The sequence below is a fragment of the Labrus bergylta genome, chromosome 4 (assembly GCF_963930695.1).
Source record: "Labrus bergylta chromosome 4, fLabBer1.1, whole genome shotgun sequence".
NCBI classification, from domain to species: Eukaryota; Metazoa; Chordata; class Actinopteri; order Labriformes; family Labridae; genus Labrus; species Labrus bergylta.
This window is the reverse complement of record NC_089198.1, coordinates 15,845,445-15,870,891: the sequence shown is the minus strand read 5'-3', so window position 1 is coordinate 15,870,891 and position 25,447 is coordinate 15,845,445. Positions and strand designations below refer to the sequence as shown.

The window sequence follows — 25,447 nt, the reverse complement described above, 5'->3', positions numbered from 1 at the left end:
CCTGCAATCATTTTAGGGCTATCTGGGCAGTGAATAGTCAAAGCATGCACTCAGACTCATCTACAAGTTACAGGCATAAACATTTGTCACGGCTCATCACTTCTATGTTTTGCATTTCACTCAGTTGGACACGTGGACGGAATAAAGCCATCTTAAATGTTAGTAACATCTGAGCTTTTCCTGCTAACAATGACTCCTGTAAAAAACAAAACAATGTAATATTAAAGTGTTATGTTTAACATAGCAGTTACAAGCCCTTTAATGCAAAACATTTAACAGATTATCTGCTTTCATTCAGAAACGCAGGATACATGTCCTGATTTAAAGCTGTAATCTTCATAATCGAGCACTTTAAATGGAAGAGCAATCATTTCCAGCTCTAAACAAAAAGTCGATTTTTGTGGGAAATGCTCAACTGTCTCCTCCAGGCCGTAAAGAACATACTGGAGCTGCAACTATATACATTTCAACATTTTAGTGTAAATTCACAACTTTGACAGTCAGGTTGACAACAATGATGAAGCTAGAAAAAGTCCAAAGTCAGCGTGGGGTCACTGAGGAAGTTTCAAAGTGGTCTAGAGGAAAACAGAAAAACACCACAGTAGGCAGATTCATATTGAAACATATCAGCTTGTCAGGAACCAATTTTTATTAATATCATTAATAATGTGTCATCAGCATCATCAATGAAATGAGTTAGTCTGTTTAAAGCAGAATCAAGTGTGCATTCATTGCCCTTCTTTTCTTGATGAACACTTCAGTTCCACAAAGCGAGGAAGAAAAAGGAGGGGGTGGGGGTGAGGGTGGAGGGGTGGAGAAGAGGTCAAAGAGGGCAGGGACTTCAGTGAAGGAGGACACGCAGGGAAAACAACGTCTGGCGGAGCAGGAATCTCCCCCTTCACTGGGATATGATTGGTTTTTCCCTTGTGCAAGAATGACAACAAAAATCAAAATAAAAAGAAAATTCAAAATGGTGCTCTAAAAACAAAGATGAGAGAGGAAGAGGGGGATTGCTTGCTGGGATGTTGTGTTGGCTGTTGTGTTGTTGTTTGTTTGTTTGTTTGTTTTTTTTTTGTTCCGTAAAGCCACGTTAGGATTTGATGCAGTCGTCGTCGTCGGAGGTCTGGCTGCTGCTACTGGTTTCAGACTCGGAGCCCTCCTCGACGTTTGCCTCCGCCACACTCCTCCAGGGGGTGAAGTGGAGGGTGACACCCCGCGCCCTTGGGAGAGCCCCATTCTTCTGCATGCCGTTCCTCTTCAGCTGCTCAAAGGACACGGACGATTAGTGTGTGACCGAGATGTAGAAATCAGAGCTGTCAACAATTAAGAAAACCAATCTACCATAAAATTCAGTGTATAAGTCGCACTCTTATTTATTTTCAGCAACAACAAAAAGAAAAAAGACTGCATCCGATTAACCGGAGCGACCAATATACCAGTACAAGGTGCTGAGACATGCGCCTTCATGCAGTCGCAGACATCACCCACTGCATCCCACCCGAGTTAAAATTAAATGCCCCCCCCCCCCCTCCCCAAAACTAATGTGTATTGCAAGTGGCTGCTTCACTGCTCAAAACTTGTTGGGATAGATAACAACGCAGACCAGGCTGTCAGCGCCACTTTAAACAGCTTTTCTTCCTGGTTAGTTCATAATCCTGCATGTTAAGAAACTGGTGGTATGAACCTTGTGGAGTGCTGGTTTGATTAAAAAGACTCCTTCATAAAAGACAACAAGTGACCAACAGAGGTGGCCAGTGAGGCTTTGAGTAAATTGGGCTGTGAGTGTGTAGCTCACAACTATTAATGTTACAGAAGGCTGAGAGCTCAACTACTGTGCCTGTATAGCTAGGGGAATAACAAACACCACATGGTGAAAACAGACCTGTACTAGACAGACCTACAACAGGTCCACGGAAACTGTACGCTGTGACACTTTGCTCAACGCAACGGAAATCATCACACAGGAAGACTTTTAAACCTTCTTCATCCCTGGGAGACCCCCATGTTCATGAAAAGAATTGTATTACAGGTAAACTTACTCAAACCTGTATCACTTTGTTTCTAATGTTTTTCTTTTTTAACTTATTATTATTAGTATTTTTTCACCTGTGATTTTTCTTGGTTGTGGAGGCTTGTTTTCAAGGACGAAACATGATGAACACCTACCTGGTATGGAATGACAATGGAACGGAATTACAAGCTTATAAAACAACAGCGTTACTAGGACCATATTAAACATCGCACCTAAATGACTTTCTCAGGACAGACTAACTGTGTGTAGACCTTATATAGCCGACTTGTGACACCGTGTCCTAGCAGCACGCGTATTTTATAGTGTAGTATATCGCATCGCAAAACATCGCACGCTTCCAGTCCATCAAATATTTAAATCTTGGCTCTGTGAATTTCAGTTTCTCCTTCAAACAGAATGACATCTGGTGCTTTGTACTGACGAGCTAATGACTCAACAACTTGTTGACACAAGTCAAAGCACTTTATTCTAATATGACATTAATAATGCATATCTATCTCCACTTAGTAAAACAAGCTAACAAGCTCTGATGAGTTAGAAAAGCAAATGCCAGTGCCTTGAGCCCCTCCCCGGTCCATGTCTATACGTTGTCTAGAGTTGTTTTCTTGGACGGATAACATTTTTCAAACAAAAAGCAAAGTTGTGTCATCAGCCCTGCATCATGTTTGCAAAGCGTACTGTTGTTTGTTGTTGATGTGTGATGCCACGGCCTTTAATATTCCCAACCGTCTATTTTTTGGACAATTAATAAATTGAAACTGACCCATTCTCATAGCCCTTTAAACATGTATTCAAGTAAATCAGTGAATCTGGGTGTCTCACCTGTTCAGTTTTAGTCTGGAACTCTTTCAGCTCGTCCTCGGTCAGAGGCAGGAAGTTGTCATCGTTTTCTGGGTACTCCTGCCAGCCCATGGCCTTCAACAACCTGGAAAGAACAATCATTTCTGCTTAGTTTTCTGTGTGTGTGATTCAGAGAAAGCATGTGTATAATTCTGTTAGCAGTTACCGGTGCTCTGCCTCCAGGGAGCTGGACAGGTGTTCGGTATCTGAGTCACTGAGGGAGTAGGACAGACCGTTCTCATGACAGACCTCCTCGCTGTAGGCTTTGGGCTCTGGGGTGCTGCTTTCACCCTGACACAAAACACACATTTTTTTTTTTTTAATCTACAGTCATAATAATAATAATACTACATTATTTTATTTTGGCTTCAACGCTTCAAGTTCCATGTGCTATAAACTATCCTTTCAGTGCAGTGACAGCAAGGCTCTCCTGTTTTTCTGTGACATCATATATAGCAACTTGTAAAGAAGCTGAAGTTAGCAGCAGAAAGAAGACTTGTTGACTTTAGTGATATTTTATACATAAATGCATCTACTCAATGCCTTCGCTCTCTGAATACCGTGTACCATGGAGCATTTAGGTTAGGGATTGGTACAGAGGCGAGAATCGGTATATTTTGGTACCTGCACACAATTGGTCAGTAAAGAAAGTACCGTTAAGCTCATGGAAAAACGGTGCTTCTATCTGTATTTACGTTCCATCCATCCAGGCCTTCCAATCAGCACCGGCTGTCGCCCCACAGTGGTCTACTGTAGTCGTGCAATTAGAGTCAGCTTCTTTTTTCTTTTGTGAAGTCAAATAAAATAGTTTGGCTAAACAAGCTGCAACTCTCGTTCCCTGTACATTTCGGAAGCACGCTCCTCAGTTTCAAATCAATATAGGAGCGAGGACGTTTGTGTGTCTGTGTCAAACCCCGCCCCCTTAGTGTGTCAGGTTGCAGAGGCTCAGCTGAGATACTTCATCATCGTCATCACTAGGTGCTTTAGAAAACACTGGATAACATGCATGCTAAGTGACACCTGCACAGTAAGCATTCAAAAGTGTTTCTAACACGCTATGCAGACCCGTATGTGCTTGATGAATGAACAAATCAGTGAATTACCTTCACATCACATCTGTCTTATTGATAAGGCAACTGTTAACTTGCTCCTGCAGCTGAGAATCTGCTGCAGGCGGCATTTTCCTCTATTAATACAAGAATTAAAAATACATGTGTTATTCCTGGCAGGAAGTATATCTTAAAGTGTGTCCCTGCTCTGCAACTCTATAAACAATTAGTTTATAAATATTCTAAAAAATTGTGAAGAGTGCAAAAAACTTTTTCCCTGCAGAGACTCTGCTCTTGTCCCTGGAATCTAATATTTTGTTGTGTGCATGAATGTAGGTGTAGACCTGCAGGTTACATAAGCGCGACTCAAAGTCTGTAAAAATATATGACATGACTCCTTACGAAGAACAGCAGGTTTAACAGTTTGTCAAAGATCTGTTATGAACTGTAACTACAGTACTGTCCTGTGAGACGGTTTATTCAGACATTCTGCTCCTACCTCTCCTGAAGTTCCTGGACTGCTGCTTGTTGTCAGCTCTCCTGTCCCCTCGTCCTTCAGAGCCCGCAGGAACTCGCTCTTACGGTCTGGACCGCGGCGCATTAGCTTCAGCCTCGACGGGGCGATGTCTATGGGAGGAGTCGTGCTGGATGGGTGCTGCAAGTGGGACAGGTGGAGAGAGGAGCCATGAAACAAAAGAAAAAAATACAAACTGAGTCACCTTTTCATCATTTATTAAATCCAGTCCACTATTTTTTTTTTTTTTTTATAAGTCATCAACCATCTGCCATTTTTTTTTTTTTTTTTTTTTAAGATTTATTTTGGGCTTTTCGTGCCTTTAATGCAGAGAGAGGACAGTGGATAGAGTGGAAAACCAGGGAGAGAGAGCGGGGAATGACATGCGGAAAAGGGCCACGGGTGGAAGCAAACCCGGGCCTACCGCTCGAGACGAGAGTCTCAATACATGGGACGCGCGCCCTAACCATTGCGCCACCAGCGCGCCCCAACCATCTGCCATTTTTAACTGCCTAAACTTTTCCACAGAAAGTAGAGACAATATAATGCTGTGATTAATGAAACGTTTTCGGACCATTTGCAGCATAGATTACTGCTTTGAAATACACTGCAGAAGAGGAAAAGTTCATGTGCACATAAGGAAGTCTCTCACTCTCTAACCACACTGACACATAATAACTATGTTTAGATCAAACCTGTGATTTTCTTTCACGGGGAGAGGCAGGCTACACACTCAGCTACAAGAACTAAAAGTTCAGCTCAGACGGCTTCAATGGTTTTCTTTCTGTTCTTCTTACATGTTAGAGGAGGTCTGAATCAAATCCACTAAATAAATAAAAACTTCTTGATGGGTTAATGAGATCAAAATCATTGACATAAGGGTATTTAGTCATCTTTTTGTCCTCACCTCTTTTGGGGTGTTGTGCTGTGGTGCACTGACGGGGGTGCTGGGTTTGGCTGCAGAGACAGGGCTGGTGAAGACTGAATCTCGACCTGGCATGTGGAGACCAGACTTCGCGATCTCTCTACCACCGGATTTCCACTGGGTGCTCTGGAGGAGAGGGTCAGACATACAGAGTGTAAAGCTGGTTTTCTTCTTAACAAAAATGTGCTGTCGCACATGCATGTCTGCAGTAGAAGAAATAAAGTAAGTTGTTAAAGTCATTTGACAGTATTTCGTACTTTGGTGGGGGCCACGGCAGGCTTTGGGACCAAGTTCTTGTAGACACTGGAGCCCGTGATGGGAGCTTTGCTGCCGTTGGTGGGCAAGGCGCCAGCAGTGGCAAAGCCTGCAGAAAAGGCTGTGCTGGGGTCCTCCTTGGAAATCTTTTTGATTACCAGCATTTTGGAGACCATTTGTTTGCCACTAGGGGGGTTTTCTGCAACCAAATCAGTTAATTAGATTCACAGTTACAAAGAAGAGGGCAAGACACAATTTAACAGGGCTGAAATAAATATTCATCTGGTCTTGTGTTGAATGGAGAGTTTTACATTAATCTGGACTGGGAGCTCTTACCCCAAACTCCAGCATGTGGAGCCACTGCTCGCATCTGAGTCCCGGGCTTTCCAGTTGTTTCAGGGTTGAGGGAAGGCTTGAAAGAGAAATATGCAATAAATACCTTAAAAGATTAAAATGTTCTTCTAGCTGCGCTAGGCTGTCTCTTATCCAGTTTAAAGTGCTCCACAGACTTCATTACAGCAAATATAAACTCTCCAGAATATTTCCGGATACAATTGGTGAAACTTGTGGTAGATGCTCTCAGGCTCCTTGCAACCTGACTCACATGTTTTGGTCCTGTTCTAAATTAGTTAATTATTGGCAATCCTTCTTTAAGTCCATCTCTGACATTTTAGGTATAAACATCAATCCATCCCCACATATAGCTATTTTCGGTAGGTCTCCTGACGATCTTGCCACCTCGACCACTCAGGACAATGTTATTGCTTTTGCCTCCTTAATTGCCCGCAGGAAAATCCTTCTCTTATGGAAATCTTCACAACCTCCCTCCTTCAACGCATGGCTGCACGATGTCTTATTTCTCCTTAAGTTGGAGAAAATTAAATTCTCTCTTAGAGGGTGCTCTGATAGGTTTTACACTCACTGGAGACCTCTGCCTCAATATTTTGAGAAACTCTCACCTGACGAGGTATTGTAGTAGTACACCTTCGCCTGCTGATACTGATCCTGTCCTCTCGTGCCTGTCCAGCCGCCCCCCCGCGTAATTAAATACCAAATTTTATGTTCTTTCTGTGCGCGGGTTCTTCAGCCGCTTAGGTGGTAGCCTGGATGTGAGCAGCTGTTGTTGTCGTCCCTTTTATTGATCAAGTTGAGCAGTGTGCGTGAGTGATTCTGTCTCTTTTACAGGTTATACTGTTTTTTTTGGTTATGTTTGTCTCTTCAATTTTCATTATTATTATTTATTTGTTTGGTTATTGTATTTTATTTATTCTTTATTTATTTTTTCTGTGAAGTTTTCCTATCTTGTATTATTATTTTTGTCTTTAAATCAAGAGGTCTATTTGTTGGTCTGGGAGGGTTGTTTACAGGGCGAAGGGATACTGTTTTATTTTTATTTTTATTTTATAAAGATTTATTTTGGGCTTTTCGTGCCTTTAATGCAGAGAGAGGACAGTGGATAGGGTCGGAAACCAGGGAGAGAGAATAACATGCGGAAAGGGGCCACAGGTGGAAGCGAACCCGGGCCTACCGCTCGAGACGAGAGGACAGGGATACTGGGTTTTTGAATGTTTCTGAGGAAAAAAGAAAAATGTTGACTGCATCCCACTGCATCCCACTGAACTTGCTTTAATAAAAATATGTTGAAAAAAAAAAAAAAAAAAGATTAAAATGTTGTTCTTTCAGGTTGTGTGAAGATCCAAGAATCTGAATATTTGTTGCTGTCAGGATTTACCCTGATGGGTAATAAAGATGCCACTCTAATAAATTGAGGTAAAGTTTTAAGTGCAAATGTTTGTGGAAATAGTCTTGATTATCTAACATTATGTAATGTTATGGTGTCAACAAAACCTCAGATTCTTCAATTAAAGCTGACTGCATTCTGAGCCCTCATGTGCAAATGACCCATTTTTACATTTCAAATAACAACAAAAGAGCACTTCCTGCACCCCTTAGAAGTCAGTTTGAGTTTCTCATATAGCACATGCATAAAACACCTCAACATAAGTTCTAAATGAGCATGCCTTGACAATAAAGGCATTTCTATTGTTTAAAGTCTCCATGTTGGACAGTCTGAAACATGGTGTATTAGAGAAGCTTGCAGACTGAGGGTTACCTACTGATTTAAAGTGTTGTTTAGTATGAACCTACAATATATGTATTTCTGAAAGTGTTCAGCAAAACAGCTCCTCTTAAAGAGAGTGCCTTGTATTTTTCTTGGGATTTTATGTCTTCCACATATTTCACCAAAGAACTATATCAAGGTCTGCAGCAGACTTGGGGAAAAAGCAGTGATGGTCATCACAAAGGTACTCACAAAGTCCTCTTCCACGAACTTGAGCTTGTCGTCCTTGCCATCTTTGCGTTCCTCGTTGGGGAACTTGTCCTGGTACGAGGTGCCCTTGCGGGGATGAAAGTTGCCGTTGCGCTGCCGGTGCCCCACCTGCCTGTCCCTGTCGCCTCCTACCCGTTTAGGGTGGCGTCCCTGGTGGTGGTGGCCATCCGGGGCTCCCCTTGGAGCTCCATGCCAGCTGGGTGTTTCCTTCCAACAGGAGCCCCCCGCCAGCCCACCGTGTCCTCCTTTGGCCACCCCCGAGTCCACCGAGTCATGCCTCAGAAGCAGAGAGGGCTGCTGCCAGCCGTCACCTGGAGAGAAAACAAACACACAGTCCATATAAATGAGTGATGTCATCATGTTTAAAGAAGTGCTGAATCCGAGTGTAAAGAGCGACATGTAAATTGGCTTACTGAAGTTACACAGCTGCAGAAAGAACCCCCCCCCCCCCCAAACTCCTTTCACTAGCAGCTTAGTATCTGTTGTGTGGATTTCTATGGGACGTCTCTGTAGCGTTATCAGCCAAGCATTCCTCTTTAAGGAAGAGTGCATTGTGTGTGACGTAGTCTGGCTGGTTTGTTGTTAGAATTAAATCTCTAAAAAGAAGAGTCAGATTGGGACACAGAGAAGCACATGTTTTCCTTTGGGTACTTAATCCACTGAAAGTTTACAGAGAAGCTCAGGTTCGAATACAGCAGTTTAAAAAGTGAAAGTTAAAAAGAATGCTTAATGCAACATGACCATTGTATCACATAAGCTTTCTTCAATAGTTGATTAGGTAACAGCTAAAACCAGGCTACAGCCAAAAGAATAACCCTAAAAAAAACAAGCGGTCTCCCAATTAGAGTTTGGAGGACCAAAGCTGGAAATGTACAATGGAACAATGTTATGCTGAGTTGATGTATAAGAATTAACAAAATGTTCTACGTGTTGGTTTTTGGACACACTTTCTACTCTTAACATGTTGACTGGTAGCTCACTAAATGAACCTTCTTGGACAATTTTTATTTTAAAAGGCACATCATCCGGTTCTATTTATCTGTAACTCAACAACTGTGTTTACAATGTAACCTGCAACACAGTGATATGGAGGACAGAAAGATGTCATACCCAGGTTCAATCTTGAAAGCTGACAAAACAGTGAAATCACAGATGGCCTGAACTTACAGTATGTTCCTCTACAAAGGAAGAGAAGCAACTTCCGGGTTCATAAAAACTCATGTGTAAACCCACTTCTTTGTCAATTTCCTAAAAAAAATCTTCACTAGCAGTCAGACAAAGTTTAGTTTAGGGTTACTTTTGGAAAATCACAAAGAAAGGAAGTAGAAAGCGATACATAAATCTGCTTATGAATACTTGTTATACTTATGTCATGTTATACGTGTTTGTTTTTTTGCACTGGGCATGCTCACATCAGTTCTATTCACAAGTGCAAGGATAATGTATAAATTATTTATTTGATTTTCACTGTTCTCCTTGTGTCTGCTTCACACAAACAGGAGTTCTCTAACATGCATCATTAAAACATTTAGTGAATATACAAGACAACACCAATGGGAAATGGGGTCATTGGTCAAATTAGCACAGAATTGTGATGATTGGCCAAAATTGCAAGGCTGCGCAAAAGTTGGAGGGATTGGTTGACTTCACGTTAATCACTGTGAATCATACCATAGCAACTTCCTAATGGATTCTTCATACTCAAACTATTCACTGATTCCTCTTCCCCCTGGATCGAGGCATTTTTATCCTATGCAGATGGAAATGTTTCAACATAGGATATTTAGTTGATCAATTTCAACATCTCTGTATATATTTGTAGTGAGTGCCTTTCGAGTCTTAAGGAACAAGTGGAATCAAATGATGGCAGCAAAAAGACCCTCACAAATAAGAACCAAACTAAAGGAGTCCATCAATGGAGCAGCCATGCATTCCAGATCTGCTTTTAATTCATCACCCATCTGTATTACGTTAAGTGTCAAAGTGTCCAAAACATCAAAGTGTCCAAAACAATCTGTGAATTGTGTGGATATGAGATGCTGGAAATTAGTGCAAAAAAAACAACTGTTAGTGGAAACAGGCCCTTAAAGCAACAAGTTAAAATATTAAGTTAAGAATTGAAGCTAAAGTCAAAATCAATTATTTTTGCAGTTTTCTCTGAAGTTTTCTATCACAGCTTCAATGAACTGACACGGGCTTTTATTAAAGATGGATTTAAAGCTTCTGCACACCCACAGTACACCCACACATGTTCCACTGGTTTCTCCTGATGAGACTGCTTCTCAGGACTGTGTTTCTGTGTGCTAACTGCATTTGATGGACATTTCTCTCGTCCTCTTCTTGGTTTTGTTGTACATGTAGTTGGGGACTACTTACACTGTTATCTGTCCATAATGTTTGGTGACACATAACCATCCAAAGCAAAGCGTTTTATAGTTTTCTTCAGCAAATACTTTGATACATTTCATTGTGCAACACCAGCACTAAAGTTTCAGAAAAACTACTTACTAAGCTACTCTCACTTCTTCTCTCATATCAATAACAAAAAAATAATCAACAGTAAGATTAAAGATGTTGTTTTTACCTGATGGAGCGCGCAGGGAGCCGTTGTTAAAGAAGCCATCGGAGGAGTTGTGGCGGCGGCGACTCACAGCGGTTTTGCCGTCTCTGTGGAGGTGGGGCTCACCTTGTTTCTCAAGGTTGGCAGCAGGGGACTGGAGAAGGAAATACAGACAGCACCGTTAGTCAAAGTGGCTCTACCATTTTAAGGACACTCTTTTCTCTTACTCTGACTTTATTTATGTGAAAAAACTTCCTCTTAACACTCTCAGATTACTAAAATAACCATAACCGCCAATGAATAGATCTCTTAAAAAAAACTATAAATAAATAAGAATAATCTTGGAAAGCTGCCTGAATCAGAAATATACAGCTTTGGATGCCAATTCTAAAAATAAAATAAAAAACAGTATACAGTCTGCATGAACTCATTATCTGTCATGGTAAATTGTGAAGTCACTGCATTAACGACACAGCTGCACAGTCGAGATTATTGCTGCAAATGCTCAATTACATGTGAATCCTGTCCTTGTCACCAGCTGATATGATGCTGTTCTAAGGCCTCTCTGGAGAGCATCATTTCTATGTATTTTTATAGCTTCATCAGAAAATTGCAGTAAAGAAAAAAAAACTGGAGGACAAGTATAGCTATATAGCGTGTGCCGAATATTCCCTGAAGACAGATAACTTGAAGTTGAAGTCATGTGTTGGCAGTAGGTTAGTGACTGTGCAACCCATTTCTCTGTCTGATTCAACAGACAGGCCACTTAGCGTCCTGACTCACAGATTACAACCTCACATGTTCTGCCAGACAGGACAAAAATCAATCCAATCACCTAACATCCACACTTATCCGTCTGCAAAGTCCTCCCCATGCATGCTCCCTAGAGGTGAGCATGCATGGTGTAAGGTGCTTCGATGGATTTTCAAATTTCAACAAAATGTATCCAAAAAGTAATTTTTTTTACATCTCCAAATAGCAACCACGTCCCCAAATATCCCCAGTAATGAAAAGAACAGGTGTTGATGCTATGAGTTGCTTTTTCTGCTGTTGGAGTCAGTCTGAGCCAAGCGGCAACCTCAGGTGTTTAGAAATGAAGCCAGTGTGGAAGTGCATAAAACTGCAGTTAATTGAGAGTACACTTGTGGCTGGTTTCAAGAGACCCGGAAGTCACATACACACCGCATTCAAAAGTGCTAGTTTTTACAGCAGAAATAAACATACAGCCAGCTTCACTTGCCCAAAATCTACCAAAAGAGTAACAGTATGGCCAGGTTGAGAGGTCTCCTATAAATCTTTTGACTTTGCTTAAACATTTCCTGATACAGGAAAACAATGGCATTAATAGAGAGAGCTCAGACATTGTACAGTCTGCCCATGTTAGAGAAACAATTATATTAATTGGTAACATGACATATTACTGTATGATAACTAAAATAGCTTTACTAATGACTTTACAATAACGTATATGAAGCCTGATGTGCCAGTCACTTATTATGAGCTGTATCGAATAGCAAATCTCCTCACATACAAAAAAATCAAAAACAATCAAATCTAATGATGCGATAGAAACAAACTGCAATATGTGGCCTTAATATTTTTGATTAAAATTATAAATATCTGATACTGTGTGGAAATGATGGCAGAGCCGATTGAGTTTTTGTTGTTTATTGCATAAGATACGTTGTGTTAAAACTGCATCACTTCCATGTTGCACTGATTTGGATTTAGATAAACACCAGCACGCATGAGCACATTTTAATGACAGCTTCTGGGGCACCAGTTCAGTGGTTGAATGACATTTATAACAGAGACTATAGCCTTCAAAGAGGTGGCCCCAGGTTCGGATGCCACCCATGGCCATTTACTGCATGTTACCCCTGACTGTCTCATGTGTGTCTGACCACATTCACTACCCCGTCCTCTCAATAAATGCAAGAAAAGCTCCAAAGATATCATCTTAAAGGACAGATGCTTTTTCTTAAATAGTATTTTTTTTGGCTTTAATAATCACAAAAACATGTAAGATTTATGTTACATTTAAGTCTTTTCTTTCAGCGTATAAATACTGATATTATTCTATTGTCCAATTTTATAACTGCACATTTTAATACATGAGACAATTTGAGGTATATTTCAACTTCGTTTGGAATAAAATGTTTGTAGTATTTTGAATAGATAATATAGTTTGTTCAAAAACACTTATTTCATAATAACAGTATAATACTATTTATGTCACACTTTCCTTCCTAGGTATACATTTATGATTTTTCTTTCAATTGCAGCTAAATAAAACATTTTTAACAAGTAAATATTCAACAATATGTGGATGTAATTTCACACAAAATCTACATGTTATCCTCATCAATGTGTCATGTTGGCTTTTGATGCCAATACAATTCTCTTTTCCTCCTTTCTCTATATGTCTACATGGAGATTCACACTGTATTGGTTAGCCTCTGCTGAAGCAAGTATTGACAGCACTGTCAGTCCCTGAGGGTAACACTCACACACACAAATACACACACTATCCAAGGTGCACAGACACCTTCAGTTAAAGCTTTGTAATGAGGTCATATTCAGTCATTTTCTTCAAGCTGTCTTTTTCAATCCTTTTTTTTCCCAGAGAGTAACAGCCCACACTTAAAGTCAAAAAGTACACACACATGTACACACATACCTTGGCAGGCTGGGGCGTGGAGAAGTTAAGCCAGGCAGGGACAAAGTCATGCTGCGCCATTTAGGTCCAGTGTTTCCGGTCAGTGGAATGAGGCATCAAACCTCATGGCCAGGATCTACAAAGAGAAACCGTTACAAGGACTTATATTTTTACACTCATATTCCCCAATTTAACATAAACCTCTGGCACGTAACCAAACTTCTTTTTACTGACATTTATATTTGATTCCATCTAATCTCTTTTGAGGATTGTGTCTGGAGTCAGTCATTTTGAAATCCAGATCTAAGATAAGATCTCTCTTAAGACAAGCCAAAAAGGATCCTATTCTTAGCAGAAAACAACAAAGCTTGACTCGCTGCAGCTGTGCCTGTGAAGCTGATATCTGGTGGACAGCTTGGATGGGAAAAATCTGCTGCCCACAATACAAGCATTACTTTTAAAACATTATGTGCTTCATTTAGATAACCAACTATTACTATGTAGCTTGATTTGACTTGATTCACCTTTGAAAACTATTGTATGCATACCGTGGTAAAATAAAACAGTCAAGTTACTACCCTAAAAATGCCATCAAATGTAGGTACTTTGAACAATGCAATTGCAATTAGCGTGAGCCATATGAACAAAATATGCAATATGTGATCACACTGTTCAGAGTGAATATTAGATATAACTCTGTTTCTTCTTTTAGACAAAACATGTATTTGCAACATTTTCCTCAAGAATCCAAAATAAATGCTAAAGCATTTTTTTCCACTATGTAATGGGTGATACTAAACTGAGGGTAGCTGATAGTTAGCTGACTGTAAGCATACTGAATGAGGAAGTATTTCTTATTTACTAGAGACGCACCGATTGTGAAAATCAGGGTCGATACTGATGCTTTAAGTAACCATTATTCCAACTGCCGATTTTGATGTTTTTGTCATCACTTCTTCATAAATATTTGTCTCTGTTTTTAAAATAGGCTATAATATTTGATGTATTTTACATTTTCTTGAAAAGACACTGGAGCATGTCTTCTAAACTGAATGTTGTTGATCTTTCTTGTCTTTAACGTTTGACCATAAAAACAAATCAGTTTGTCAGACAGGGGATTTCTGCAGACACAAAACTTTTTTTCCTCTGAATTAGCAGTTAGGTATAATAGCTTATCAGCATTATATTGATGCAAAGCAACCAATACACATTAGCTAGCGATATCGGTGCACGGCACGCCAAACTGACACACCCTCATTTATATATCCAAAATCATTTTGCTTATTTTTTTGATGAATTCAGACTTGTGGGATGTGCTCATATTGCCATAACATTGAAACTGGGATTCATTGTGCAGCCCTACCATTCAACTGGTAACAGAAAGTGTATATATTACAGTCAGATCTAAGTTAATTTACCAATCCTGGCTGACCTCATCGGAATCATGTTGTGTCTGAATTGTTTTTACCTTTCTAGTAGCTAAAATGCTGAACTTGTATTTCAATATTCTATTATCAAAGACTGATAGTTGATGTCTGTGATATTGCCATGAAAAGTGAAGTCTGCACTTGCATGTTTTACACTAAGTCAGTTATGTGCAATATATCCAACTTCATCATTACCCCAGAGTCTGTGGCTCTGAAGTCCTCTGCCTCCTCTCTCAGTCCGGCTGGGCTCGCTTCCTCAGGCCTGTTGGCACTGATCACACTGATCAAGTGTGTGCACTGACAGACGGGGAGCAGCACGCCCACGACCCCCTCTCCACCTCCACCAGGACAACACAGCCCTTTTCCCCAGAGGCAGATCCCTTCGTCCAGGGTGAAACACTGGGAGATGGGTCAAAAGGTCGCAGGAATGATCTGGAATGGCGATCCAGAAAAAGCCGGCCCGGTGAAGAGTAGATTTGTGTGAAGCAGAAGGGTATCGGTTTATAAGGCGACAATTTTCCTCTTTGAACCAGATTCTGGAGCAGCTTGTGTGCCGGTCACGTCTCTGAGGAATTCTGTGCTACAGTTTCCAGTTCGGGCAGATTAAATCCTTCACAGGCTCATCTGAACCATTTGCCCTCTTGTCAGGAGCAAAACTGATTGGACTTTATGCTGATTGGTAAATAAATGGATGGGTACTTTTTTACTCAAAGGCAGCAGTCTATGGAAGTCCTCTGCCCTGGGATACAGACAGCAGTTTGTGTAGCAGTTCCACTTTGACACCAGATGGATGGGGAGAGACACAGGTGTTGCCTGCCACACTGCGTGCCAGTAGGTTTTCTCGTTGACCTTTTACCGAATCATTTTAAGAGCTACCGAAACGCATGCAGAAAAGAAAAAAGGTGTTCAGGGACAGTCTTTTATCGGCAATGCAGGTCACCAAAAACCACTGCTCACCTCATTAAACTGATGAAGAGGACTGTCTGAGTTTGAAGAAAATAATGATCAAAGGTTCAAAGTCACATGACAATGAAGGAAGTTAAACCCTATGTTACATTGCCGTCATTTTCAGTTATTGTTAATGAAATAGAGATGCTGCTGAATGATGCATTGTAATGTCGTCTTTCTCGTTATAGGTTTTAATATCACATTTGTAAGATGCCCATTTATCTATCTGGGGTTTTCTGAATGAAGCAGATTGATCGTGAAGTTCTGATTTCATAGATGAGCAAGCTCGAAAATAAGCAAAAATCTCCCGACGTCAAACGGTCTTCACGTCATGTCACGCGATGCACAACAGTCCTTCAGCAAAATGTGTATTTCCAAAGCATTATCCTCAAGACGTCTTCAAGATGTTCTCTGGGAGAAAAGTCGAGCCTCTTCTTCACTTGAGTTTGTTGGATGAGTTTTTCAGTGTGGTTGTCTGTTCTCTCACCGGGTGTTCACTGGGATCTGCACAGGTACAGACTGGACCTGCAGTAAACATACACAGCATTAGTTATTGTTATCAAAAAGAAACACACACATACTTACACCCTGCAGTGAGCTTATTTGATGTTATATTAGATTCTGTATGATAAGGCCGTTCCAAAATGTCCCTGAATAGCATACCTGTGTTATATCCATATATCTAAAAGGTATGTCAGATATTACTAAAGGAACTCCCCATGCTCCCAATACCGTATTAAACCCCAAAATAACTTCTGATGGAAGAAACTCTGACATCTCTCCATGAGTGCACGTCCATAGGATCCTGTTTGTGCATGTGTGTGTTGCATGACTCACATGCAGTGTAAAAACTGAATTTCCCCTTGCGGGATCAATAAAGTAAATATTAATCTTAAACAACTAATGCCTGAAAAGTTTGCGTTCAAGAGTTCAAAATACACTTTCAGAGGGATGTCAGGAGAAAAAAAACAACAACCATGAGTTAGTGATCTCAGAGCCTTTCCATGCAGAAAGCTGCCTCTTTGATAAAACTGTGTCGGCTTTGGTAAATGAAATATTTATAAAAGAAAAGTTTAAAAATAACTTGGGACACTTTCTTCCTCCAGACTGCTGTGGAGGCAAACAAGCCTGTCAGTTTGTGTAATAAAGCGGGATACAACTTTCACAGGCAAATCTTCGTCTCTACAACTTTAAATTTAATATAATAAAGCTTCAAAACTGTAACTTACAGAAAGCCTGCACACACACACACACACACACACACACACACACACACACACACACACACACACACAGTCAGAGCTGGTGGTGTTGTTACATAACACAGCAACATCAATGAGTTTACCACGGACATGCACTGTACTGAGGAACAACACCAACGTAAAGAACACAGTAATATGTCTTTTTAAAGAGCCTGTAATGTACTTTAAACTATCACACACTGAAACAAGTCCCAACACATCTTCAGTCACGTTACATGCACGTTTCCACATGCTAACTAGCCCAAAGATGTTGTGGATTTACTTGAAAGTGCATAGAAATGATTCAAGCTGCAAAGCGGCCTTTGCTGGACGACGTTAATGATACACTGTTAACAAATCTGTCCTAACTCTGCAGCTAGCTGACTCTGTAGAGTTTACTAAAAGGTGATCGGTTGCATAGCACTTGCTAGCTGAAAGCTATCGATACTCAGACTCTCACCGAGCACACGAAAACTGCGAAGTGGGTTTAAAGAATTAGTGTAGTTAGAGGGGGAAACAAAGCAGTAACGTTTTTAAAATGCCCGTGGTGGGTAAATGCATCTATTGAAGCGACTGTCACGGACATACAATAGAGGTAAACAGACCTGGCTTCGCTGGAACAACACAGTTTCAAAATGGCTACCTTAGCAGCACACATTCATCAGCCTGCTAACTAGCGAGCTAACTTGCAGGGTTTTCATGACGATAGAGTGAAGCTTTTACCTTCTCCTGAGCACGATACACTCCAATGTAGAAGTATTCAAATGTGTGTATGTCCTCTAAATATGACCAACTTAACACCTTTCGTAACTACGAAGGTTTGAAATAAATCGACTGTAGATGTTTGTTTGGGTTTTCGTAGCGCTGACCACTGGCGCTGGCACTAACAGCCTTAATGAGGGTGCGTTCAAGAGCCGCCGTGATTATGCAACCTTACGAGGTTCCAATGTGTTTTTTGGTTGTTTTTTTTAAAGGTTAACCCGGCGTTACAGTTCGATTTTTGTAGACAGTTTTCTTTTTAAATAAAAAAAAAAAAGAAGAAAAGAAAAGCACGCCAATGCCTTGTATCACAAAAAAACAAAAAAAACAATCACGTAATCTTAAAAAATATTAATGGTGGTTTCACAATGTTTCGTGACTTCGCTTCTTGAATATAACTTGATATCTCCCCACCTCCCCCCCCCGCGCCACAGGCAGCCAAACCAATCGATATCAGAATCAGTCCCATTCAAGCTTGGGAAGATAAGAAGACAAGTGTTTAATCGAGCACCGATGTAAAGCAGGCAGCAAACGACCTCTAGTTTGTTGTCTGCAGTTAACATTAACTTTGCAACTATTGACTCTGTCGGTGGCTGTAATGTCCCTTACAAACCAGTGACGTGAAACACTCTTAAATGGTAACGTTCAGGTAACGGAGCTGGTGTGGTTTCTACGCTGTTACAGTAGAGTAAGTCTATATTGCGTCAGGTGGAGCAAGTGGCTGTTTGCTAACTGTTGTAGCACCAATGTTAGCCTTTATAGTTACAAAGATAAAGTTATACTGAAGTTAAAACGCAGTAATGCACGTGTGATTGAGGGTGGATTGTCACTGACCAGTGGAGTGTCTCTTTCAGGTCACAATGATTAGTTTTGCATCTGGAAGACGCATTATTTCTGGGGTAAGATTAAAAGAAAAATGCCTCCTCATCGATTAAGCTTCTGTAGAAATAAAAACAGAATCTTTTATATTGCAATAAAATAGTCATGATGGTCTGTGCTTTTATTTTTAATATGTGACCAGGTTCCACTGTGGAGATGTCTTCAGCAGATAACCAGGGCACCAAACTACAGGACAAGAGCTCAGCTGCTGTTTCAGTCCCAGGCCTGCTCAGCGCTGATGCCAGCCAGACAAACTTCCACCAACAGATTGTTGAGCATCAGGCCTGTGAGGTCGTCTGCGTCTCGTTTGTGTCACAGTGACTCACAAGGCACTGCAGAGAGAGGCCAAAGCAAAGAGGGGTTTAGTTTGAGGGCCCTCACTCAGGCTCCCAAACCAGCTCTGTATCTTGGTTTCTCCGGGCTCATCCCATTCCTATCTGCCCCCATCCTGATGGCAACCACTCAGTCCTTTTACCCTGAAATTGCATTCGCTCAGTTGGTCTATGGAGCCTCTATAGTGTCCTTCCTCGGCGGTGCCCGATGGGGGTTTGCCCTCCCTGCGGGTAGTCCTGCACAGCCGGACTGGATGAACTTGGGGAATAGCGTGGTACCTTCACTGCTGGCCTGGCTGGCTCTGCTCTGCAGGGACAATATTGCAGAGGGAGCTCTCGTAGTTATAATGGGACTGGGCCTCTCTCTGCACTATGACCTGACCCTGCTGCCGGGCTACCCCTCCTGGTTCAAAGCCATGCGAACTGTCCTCACTCTGGTGGCCACTTTCTCACTGGTGGCTACTTTGATCATTAAAAAATTCTGCTTGGAGAAAAAGATCAAAGAAATTCAGGACTGATAAGAAATGACAGTTTGTACTTTGAGCCACGTGGACTTAATAAAGTTTTAGCGCAGATCTGAACACAGTCTGGATTTTTCATTTCACATTCCAACATACAGCAATTCTTTTTACTTATACAAAAGCTTCAATCTGTTTTGGTAGGAATGCTACATGCATACATATAGGGGCTTTTCTGGCTTACAAATGCAATATGCAAATAATTGTTAAAATATCCAATTTAAAAACCAAGATTCTGCCATGTATGCAATGATTTTATCAGCCTTTCTCGAAACATTACTAGAATAATAATCTTTGCTGTGTAAGTATGTTTGAAAATGAGTCTTTCACGTGCAACTATGAGACAATTGATGGCCGGTGTGACCCTGTGCATGTTTTTCTTCCAGACCTATTTCAATTAAAGCAGTTAGCTTATAGAAATAGGAACGCTGCTTTCTTAAGTTTTCCAAAGATTATATTTTACTGCATGTAGTTCTGCAATATGCCCCCAAATATCTTCACCCATTAGTTTCTCCGTCTTTATAATGACTCTATTCTGACTAACTGCACTATATACTTAAGAGGCCTTTATTTCTCTGGTTAAAGAGAAGTGCTACGTCCCTACACAAGGTCAAAATAACACTCCAGTTTACCAGCTTGACGTTGATTGTAAATGTTTACTGTAAAATCATCAGTGCTGAGATTTATTCGTAGGGTTTAAGAAGAGTTATGCCACATGTTTCTTGTCCTGAAGGTATGCTACATAAACAGATGAACAACTTCTGGCAAACAGATGAAAAGGTCACAAAGAGTTTGTGACAACAGATGAACTATATTTACTTCAATTTTTATTTAAAAATAAGCCACAAAATATCAAATGAAATTCTTACAGAGCAAGTTCTGTCGTTTTCTTGTTTGTGCAGAATTCTTTTTCTTGCCAACTTATCCAGTCAACTCAGAAAGCATTTTCATGTTATTCTTTGTACAAACTGAGTGTGATGTTTACAGTTAAGATCTCTATATTTACCCAAACAAGACTGCAAGACTGCAATCATACCAGACTGATCTGTCATAACAGACCTCACACACATCATCTACACTGCGGTTCCTACAGGAAAACTAAGTGAATACATTTTAGCTCTCTTAAATAAAGAAAAGGGGGAATGTAGTTCGATTTGAGCCTAGCATGCAAATATTGAAGCTTAGTTGAAGTTTATGAAGCCTTAGAAGCAAACAATAAAAAGGCGTTAACGCTGCAGTGTCACATAAATAAACTGGCTGGTCTGCTTGACTCATCATCAACATACCATTAAGAAGGTAACACGTCTTTTAACATGTTCTGTATCGACACATCAGTGAGCTGAAATGCATGTAGAATGTAAATCGTAGTTATTTCTGGTGCCTCTGATGAGTGAAATGATAACAGGCTTCACTTGCTGGTTTTGAAGAGCAAATAGTAACTTAGAAGCACTATTATTTCTTACAGTTTCGTATATACAAAAATAAACCAGTGGAAATCATTGAGTTACTGCAACTGCACTGATTTGACATCAGTTGTGTGCTGTTCAAGTAGACCGTTATTTTTACAGAAATCATGGACCTTTGGTTCCATTATGAGTAGGCTCAAGTGGTTTGATAAATATTCCAAGTTCAGTCCTTTAAAACATTTCTTAGTAAATAAGAAGAGCAAAACTACAAATCAGTGCTGTCACATCTTATCCCGAAAAAAAGTGTTCACAGTCCACACAGGACTCTTCAGAAAATTCTCGGGTACATCCAGAGCAAGGGGTCCTCAGCAGTGAAAAAATATCCTCATCACAAGAATCATTATGTTTTTTTAAATACACACACATGGGAAAATATGAGTGCTAACACTCTGATTGTAATGTAGAAATATCAAGTGAATTTAAAATATAAGGCTCAGACAAGTCCTGTAACAGTGTGAGGGGCAGCAGATTCAACAGTTTTGAAATGTGAAAGCAAACTTAGGACAGAAACACACAGCTATGTGTTTCTTAAGGTGCATTTTCTTCACTTTATGCTGTTTCCAGATGATCTGGGCGCTGATATGGACGTTTGGAATGCAAATATTTTAGAGCACGGCCAGCCCGCCGTCACAGCGACTGGTGATCATGTTGCCAACTTCAGTCCACGTGTCCAAGTGAGGATCATAGATCTCAACAGAGTCCACCGTCACTGGGGCGGAGAAGTCTCTACTGGCGGCTCTCCCCCCGACGGCGTACAGCAGCCCGTTAACTGCTGATACCGACACTCCTGCGCGAGCTGTAGACATAGACGCCACCTCCATCCATTTCTCCTGTAGAAAAACAAGCACAGAGGGGAGGAGGGTGTAAGGAAAAAATACTGAAGGCTCTCTAGTGACCTGTGAAAGTAACAATTCCCTTTACCTCTTCTGGACAGTACTTCTCCACCGTCTCCAGTGCACCCAGCGCCTCATTCCAGCCGCCCACTGCGTAGATACAGTTATTGAGGCAGGCGACTCCCACATACGCTCGCCTTGTGACCATGACGGGCAGCGCGCTCCACCTACGGGAGATGGGGTCATACACCTCAGCTGATCGCAGCTCCATTCCTTCGTCACTGATTCCTCCGATCACATATATAAACCCTGGTAGGGGACATCAGCATACAGAAGTTTGTGAAGGAAAGTACTTCCCCTTACTGACATTGCACACTGGATGACATGCACTGATTTAAGGCACAAGTAGAGAAACAAACCTTGCAGCTCACAGCAGCCAAAGTAGTAACGCGGCACTGCCATGCTGCCGATCACCTCCCACTTGTTCTCCTCTGGATCGTATCGCTCCATCGTCTTCCCGATCTCAGAGCCGATCCAACCACCTGAACAAGAAACCCACAAACAAGGAGTTACATTTTTTTTGTTTCTGTTCCCTAAAAATCTCTAAATGATTGATTAAAAAACAAAGATGCATGATGAGGGACAACATCTGTTTTGTTTAAGTTAAATAAAAGTTTTCCTGGTAATCTACTTGTGTAATTGCTGGAAAATATTTTGTCCATTCCCGAAAGCACACCACAATCATTACATGTCTTCTTCCATAAATGGTGGAAAAGCCTGTTATTTTTTGCACTAACCGAGTGCGTACAAAGCTCCATGGCATGGGCAGACACCAACACCACAGCGGGGAAAGTTCAGAGACGCCACAGCAGCCCACTGCTTTGTCACTGGGTCGTATCGCTCTGTGCAGTCAAATATCATTGAGTCTTTCTCTCCTGGTGGTGAAACACAAAATCAATTCCTGTTCAGACAAAGGCTTCAAGGGGTTCTTTGAAACTGCACTTGAACACGACCATTAGAAAAGGTCTAAGCTCTCTTACCTCCAACCACATAGATCATGCCCTCCAGCACCGCCACTCCAAGCCCGCTTCTGGCCTGATGCAGGGACGACACAGTGGTCCAGTACTGGTTAAAGGTGTCAAAGCGCTCCACGCAGCTCAACTCCCGGCTGTCACTCCAGCGACCGCCCTGCAGCCGAGTGAAGCCTCCTGTGTAGGGGAAAAAAAGGCTCGATTAAATTAAAATTCTGATATTTCTCATTTGTAAAATATCAGGTACTGTCTTAATTCAATTCGAAGCGATACATCAGGGAAGTGATCTGAAACAGAACCTATAGCGTAGAGGTATTTCCTGGCTTTCCTTCTTGGTCTCATCTTGGATGGTTGTAACTGACTGTACATCTTGTTTTCTTTGGGAGACTTTGCTACTTCAGTGTATTCCTTCAGCAGAGTCTGCAGTGCCACCCGCAGGCTGAAGTCTGTAACACCTTTATTGAATGATAAAGAAAGTTATAGCTGTTGTTTACAATGCACATTTTTTCATTTTACAGTGTTATTGTGTTCTTAAATTATTTATGTGTAAAAATGTGAAAGGGGAGTGATTTTTTTGGAGTTTTCTTTTTTTTTACCTTCTATGTACTTGAAGAGTCTCTGTGGGGAGAGCAGAGGGAAGCGGACTGGTTCCAACACCTCTACCACATGTTTTTTCCTCTTTGCTACATCCTGGAGAACCCAGTCCATGGCTGCAGTAAAAACCTGGTACTCATCTTCAATTCTCAGCTCTTCACTTCTCAGCAGCCTCACCATCTGATCCTTTGTCAGGCCCTTAAACTCATCTGTGACGCACACCTAAAGGGAGGCAGACAGGTTAAAAAAAACCAAAAAAAAAACCTCAAGCATCAATCTTAAACCCTTAAATATCAGTTTAAGTCCCTTCAGGTAAAACAAAACATTCTGGGGAACAACTGGTGGGATTTGGTGAATGTGTTATAAATAATATCAAAATAAGAACAGATGAAGTGCACATCTTGTTTTCATTTCCAGAGAAAGTGACGTCTGGCATATTTGATTGTTTCATACCTCCAGAAAGTGAACGTGGATGTAGTTCTCAGTGAACTCCAGCATTTCCATGCAGGCAATCTGCTCCAGGAACTGAAAGATGCCCACACAGTTGGACGGGTCCATGTGCCCCTTGAGAAACTCTCCGCAGATTGACACCACCTCGTTCAGCTGCAGCATGTCCGCCGCCACCATCAGCTCCTGCACGTTCTCCACCGTCACACTGATCACACCTGAACGGAAAGGCAAATGGTAAAGGTACACAACATTATCGAAGACATTATAAAAGATGATAAGAGGGACATGAGGATTGATGCAGACCTGTGTATATGAAGTCCAGCAGAATCTCAAATACTTCAGTTTCCACTCCAAGGATCTGAACCTCCTCTTTATCCGCCTCCCTCATCCCGCCTGAAAACAGGGCGGAGAAGTAAGGGCTGCTAGCAGCGAGCACCAGCCGGTGAACTTTGAAGACCCGGTCGCCAACCTTCAGCCCAACATCACAGAAGTCAGTGCGCTGCCGCATCTTGTTCATCTGGGCCAGGATGATCCTGGCATAACGCTCTGAGGCCAGAAGAGCCTGCTCCAATGCCTGAGTTGCCATGGTAGCAGCAGCATCACCACCACCACAACAAGTGGATGTTGACACAGGGATGGTGGACATGGCAGCGGGGACAGGTCTGTTTTGACATGGAGGCAAGTGTTCCCAAACCCTCTTCTTCAGCAAGACCCAGAATCAATCGAGCCTGAAACACACACACACACACACACACACACACACACACACACACACACACACACACACACACACACACACACACACACACACACACACACACACACACACACACACACACACACACTGTTGTGTAACAACACAAAACAGAGACGATGTCGGTGATATAAAAAGCCACAGCCGTGTAGAAAACGGTCTTTTAGACTGTCTCAGGGTACAGCACCCTGATGCAATCATAGGAAAGTGATTGTCTGTTGCTGTATTAGATATAAAAGCACCTCACGACACCGTTAGCGCCTCATGCTAACAAACACACAGCTCACTAGTGAATTAAACATTCATCAACAAATGCTCAACTGGAATCTTACAACTTTCTTTCTTGGACAACACAAGTGTCACCTAAGAAATACGGATTTTTAAGGCAAAAAAAAAGTCATTGCTCAGTTTGTTTTTTAGCCGTGACATACCCATAACTTTACTGTTGATGGTGCAGGCGGCTACTTCCGTCAACCCTGCAGACTATCATCCTTTTTCTTTTTTTTTTTTCGTAAATCGATTGCACTGGTCTGGATGTTGACTCCAGACGTGACTAGCCAAATCTCTCAGCATGCGTTTCTGTTGTGTTTGAGTCTTCAGTAGTCCTTGTTGTGTGTTTTGTCTAACCTGCCACACAGCACTTTAAATAACACAACTTTTGTGATTATTACAACTTCTGATGTTAATGTTTCACCATTTCTTTTGCTCAGTCTCCCAAATTATTCAAGCCACGTTTGCGGTAACAACAAACGCCAGATGGCAGCGTTGCCTTTGGAAAAAAAAATCTGCGAGACAACTGGAAGTCCTTGACAACAAGCCACATAAACCTACCATGTAAATTATCATTGTATTCTTAGCATGTCAGCCCCAAGAAGGATGGTAATTTAGATGTAGCTGTCCTGCACTGTGTTGGCTGTGACCTCTTTCACTGGAGATTTGACAAAGCCTACAATCTGAATCTCAGACAGTGGCCATGGGTTGTCCAGTTTGTTTTAATCAGCAGCTTGACATTAAATGAGTTTAAACATTATGTTGGAAACCTGTCATTA

The 25,447-nt window shown here is 41.4% G+C and overlaps 3 protein-coding genes across 5 annotated transcripts; 1 reads left to right on the top strand and 2 right to left on the bottom strand.

Annotated features, from left to right (window-relative positions):
* Positions 1 to 610: 610 nt before the first annotated feature.
* On the bottom strand, positions 611 to 17,682 carry gpbp1l1 (GC-rich promoter binding protein 1-like 1). Of its 2 annotated transcripts, XM_020650940.3 has the most exons (13): positions 17,506 to 17,682; positions 14,789 to 16,066; positions 13,188 to 13,302; positions 10,532 to 10,661; positions 7,930 to 8,258; positions 5,952 to 6,027; positions 5,618 to 5,814; positions 5,343 to 5,486; positions 4,421 to 4,576; positions 3,039 to 3,163; positions 2,855 to 2,957; positions 2,107 to 2,166; positions 611 to 1,261 (listed from the first exon to the last, which is right to left on the bottom strand). In XM_020650940.3, the coding sequence occupies exons 3-13, from the start codon at positions 13,245 to 13,247 to the stop codon at positions 1,091 to 1,093; spliced, it is 1,551 nt and encodes a 516-aa protein (XP_020506596.1). In that variant the 5' UTR covers positions 13,248 to 13,302; positions 14,789 to 16,066; positions 17,506 to 17,682; the 3' UTR covers positions 611 to 1,090. The 2 variants fall into 2 exon arrangements, with proteins under 2 accessions (XP_020506596.1, XP_020506603.1); XM_020650947.3 differs by lacking the exon at positions 2,107 to 2,166 and having other exon boundaries at positions 17,506 to 17,681.
* A 327-nt stretch (positions 17,683 to 18,009) lies between these two features.
* Positions 18,010 to 19,333, top strand: LOC109997201 (transmembrane protein 69). 2 transcript variants are annotated; one of them, XM_020651607.3, is made up of 3 exons: positions 18,010 to 18,190; positions 18,396 to 18,440; positions 18,563 to 19,333. In XM_020651607.3, the coding sequence occupies exons 2-3, from the start codon at positions 18,402 to 18,404 to the stop codon at positions 19,268 to 19,270; spliced, it is 747 nt and encodes a 248-aa protein (XP_020507263.1). In that variant the 5' UTR covers positions 18,010 to 18,190; positions 18,396 to 18,401; the 3' UTR covers positions 19,271 to 19,333. The 2 variants fall into 2 exon arrangements, with proteins under 2 accessions (XP_020507263.1, XP_020507255.1); XM_020651599.3 differs by having other exon boundaries at positions 18,011 to 18,229.
* A 747-nt stretch (positions 19,334 to 20,080) lies between these two features.
* On the bottom strand, positions 20,081 to 24,971 carry ipp (intracisternal A particle-promoted polypeptide). The gene is made up of 10 exons (XM_020652262.2): positions 24,830 to 24,971; positions 23,948 to 24,372; positions 23,648 to 23,859; positions 23,197 to 23,416; positions 22,900 to 23,055; positions 22,610 to 22,777; positions 22,367 to 22,504; positions 21,989 to 22,111; positions 21,658 to 21,878; positions 20,081 to 21,566 (listed from the first exon to the last, which is right to left on the bottom strand). Exons 2-10 carry the CDS (start codon positions 24,288 to 24,290, stop codon positions 21,342 to 21,344), a joined length of 1,806 nt encoding a protein of 601 aa, XP_020507918.1. The 5' UTR covers positions 24,291 to 24,372; positions 24,830 to 24,971; the 3' UTR covers positions 20,081 to 21,341.
* Between the last annotated feature and the right edge of the window lie 476 nt (positions 24,972 to 25,447).

Coding starts and splice junctions, on each gene's coding strand:
- gpbp1l1 (XM_020650940.3), bottom strand. CDS start 13,247: ATGGCGCAGCATGACTTTGTCCCTGCCTGGCTTAACTTCTCCACGCCC. Junction 6,028..7,929: donor AGTTCGTGGAAGAGGACTTT/GTGAGTACCTTT, acceptor TTCTCTTTCAAG/CCTTCCCTCAACCCTGAAAC. Junction 2,167..2,854: donor TCCAGACTAAAACTGAACAG/GTGAGACACCCA, acceptor ATTCCATACCAG/GTAGGTGTTCATCATGTTTC.
- LOC109997201 (XM_020651607.3), top strand. CDS start 18,402: ATGATTAGTTTTGCATCTGGAAGACGCATTATTTCTGGG. Junction 18,441..18,562: donor GAAGACGCATTATTTCTGGG/GTAAGATTAAAA, acceptor ATATGTGACCAG/GTTCCACTGTGGAGATGTCT.
- ipp (XM_020652262.2), bottom strand. CDS start 24,290: ATGTCCACCATCCCTGTGTCAACATCCACTTGTTGTGGTGGTGGTGAT. Junction 23,056..23,196: donor ACTCTTCAAGTACATAGAAG/GTAAAAAAAAAG, acceptor CATTCAATAAAG/GTGTTACAGACTTCAGCCTG. Junction 22,778..22,899: donor GAAATACCTCTACGCTATAG/GTTCTGTTTCAG, acceptor TCCCCTACACAG/GAGGCTTCACTCGGCTGCAG.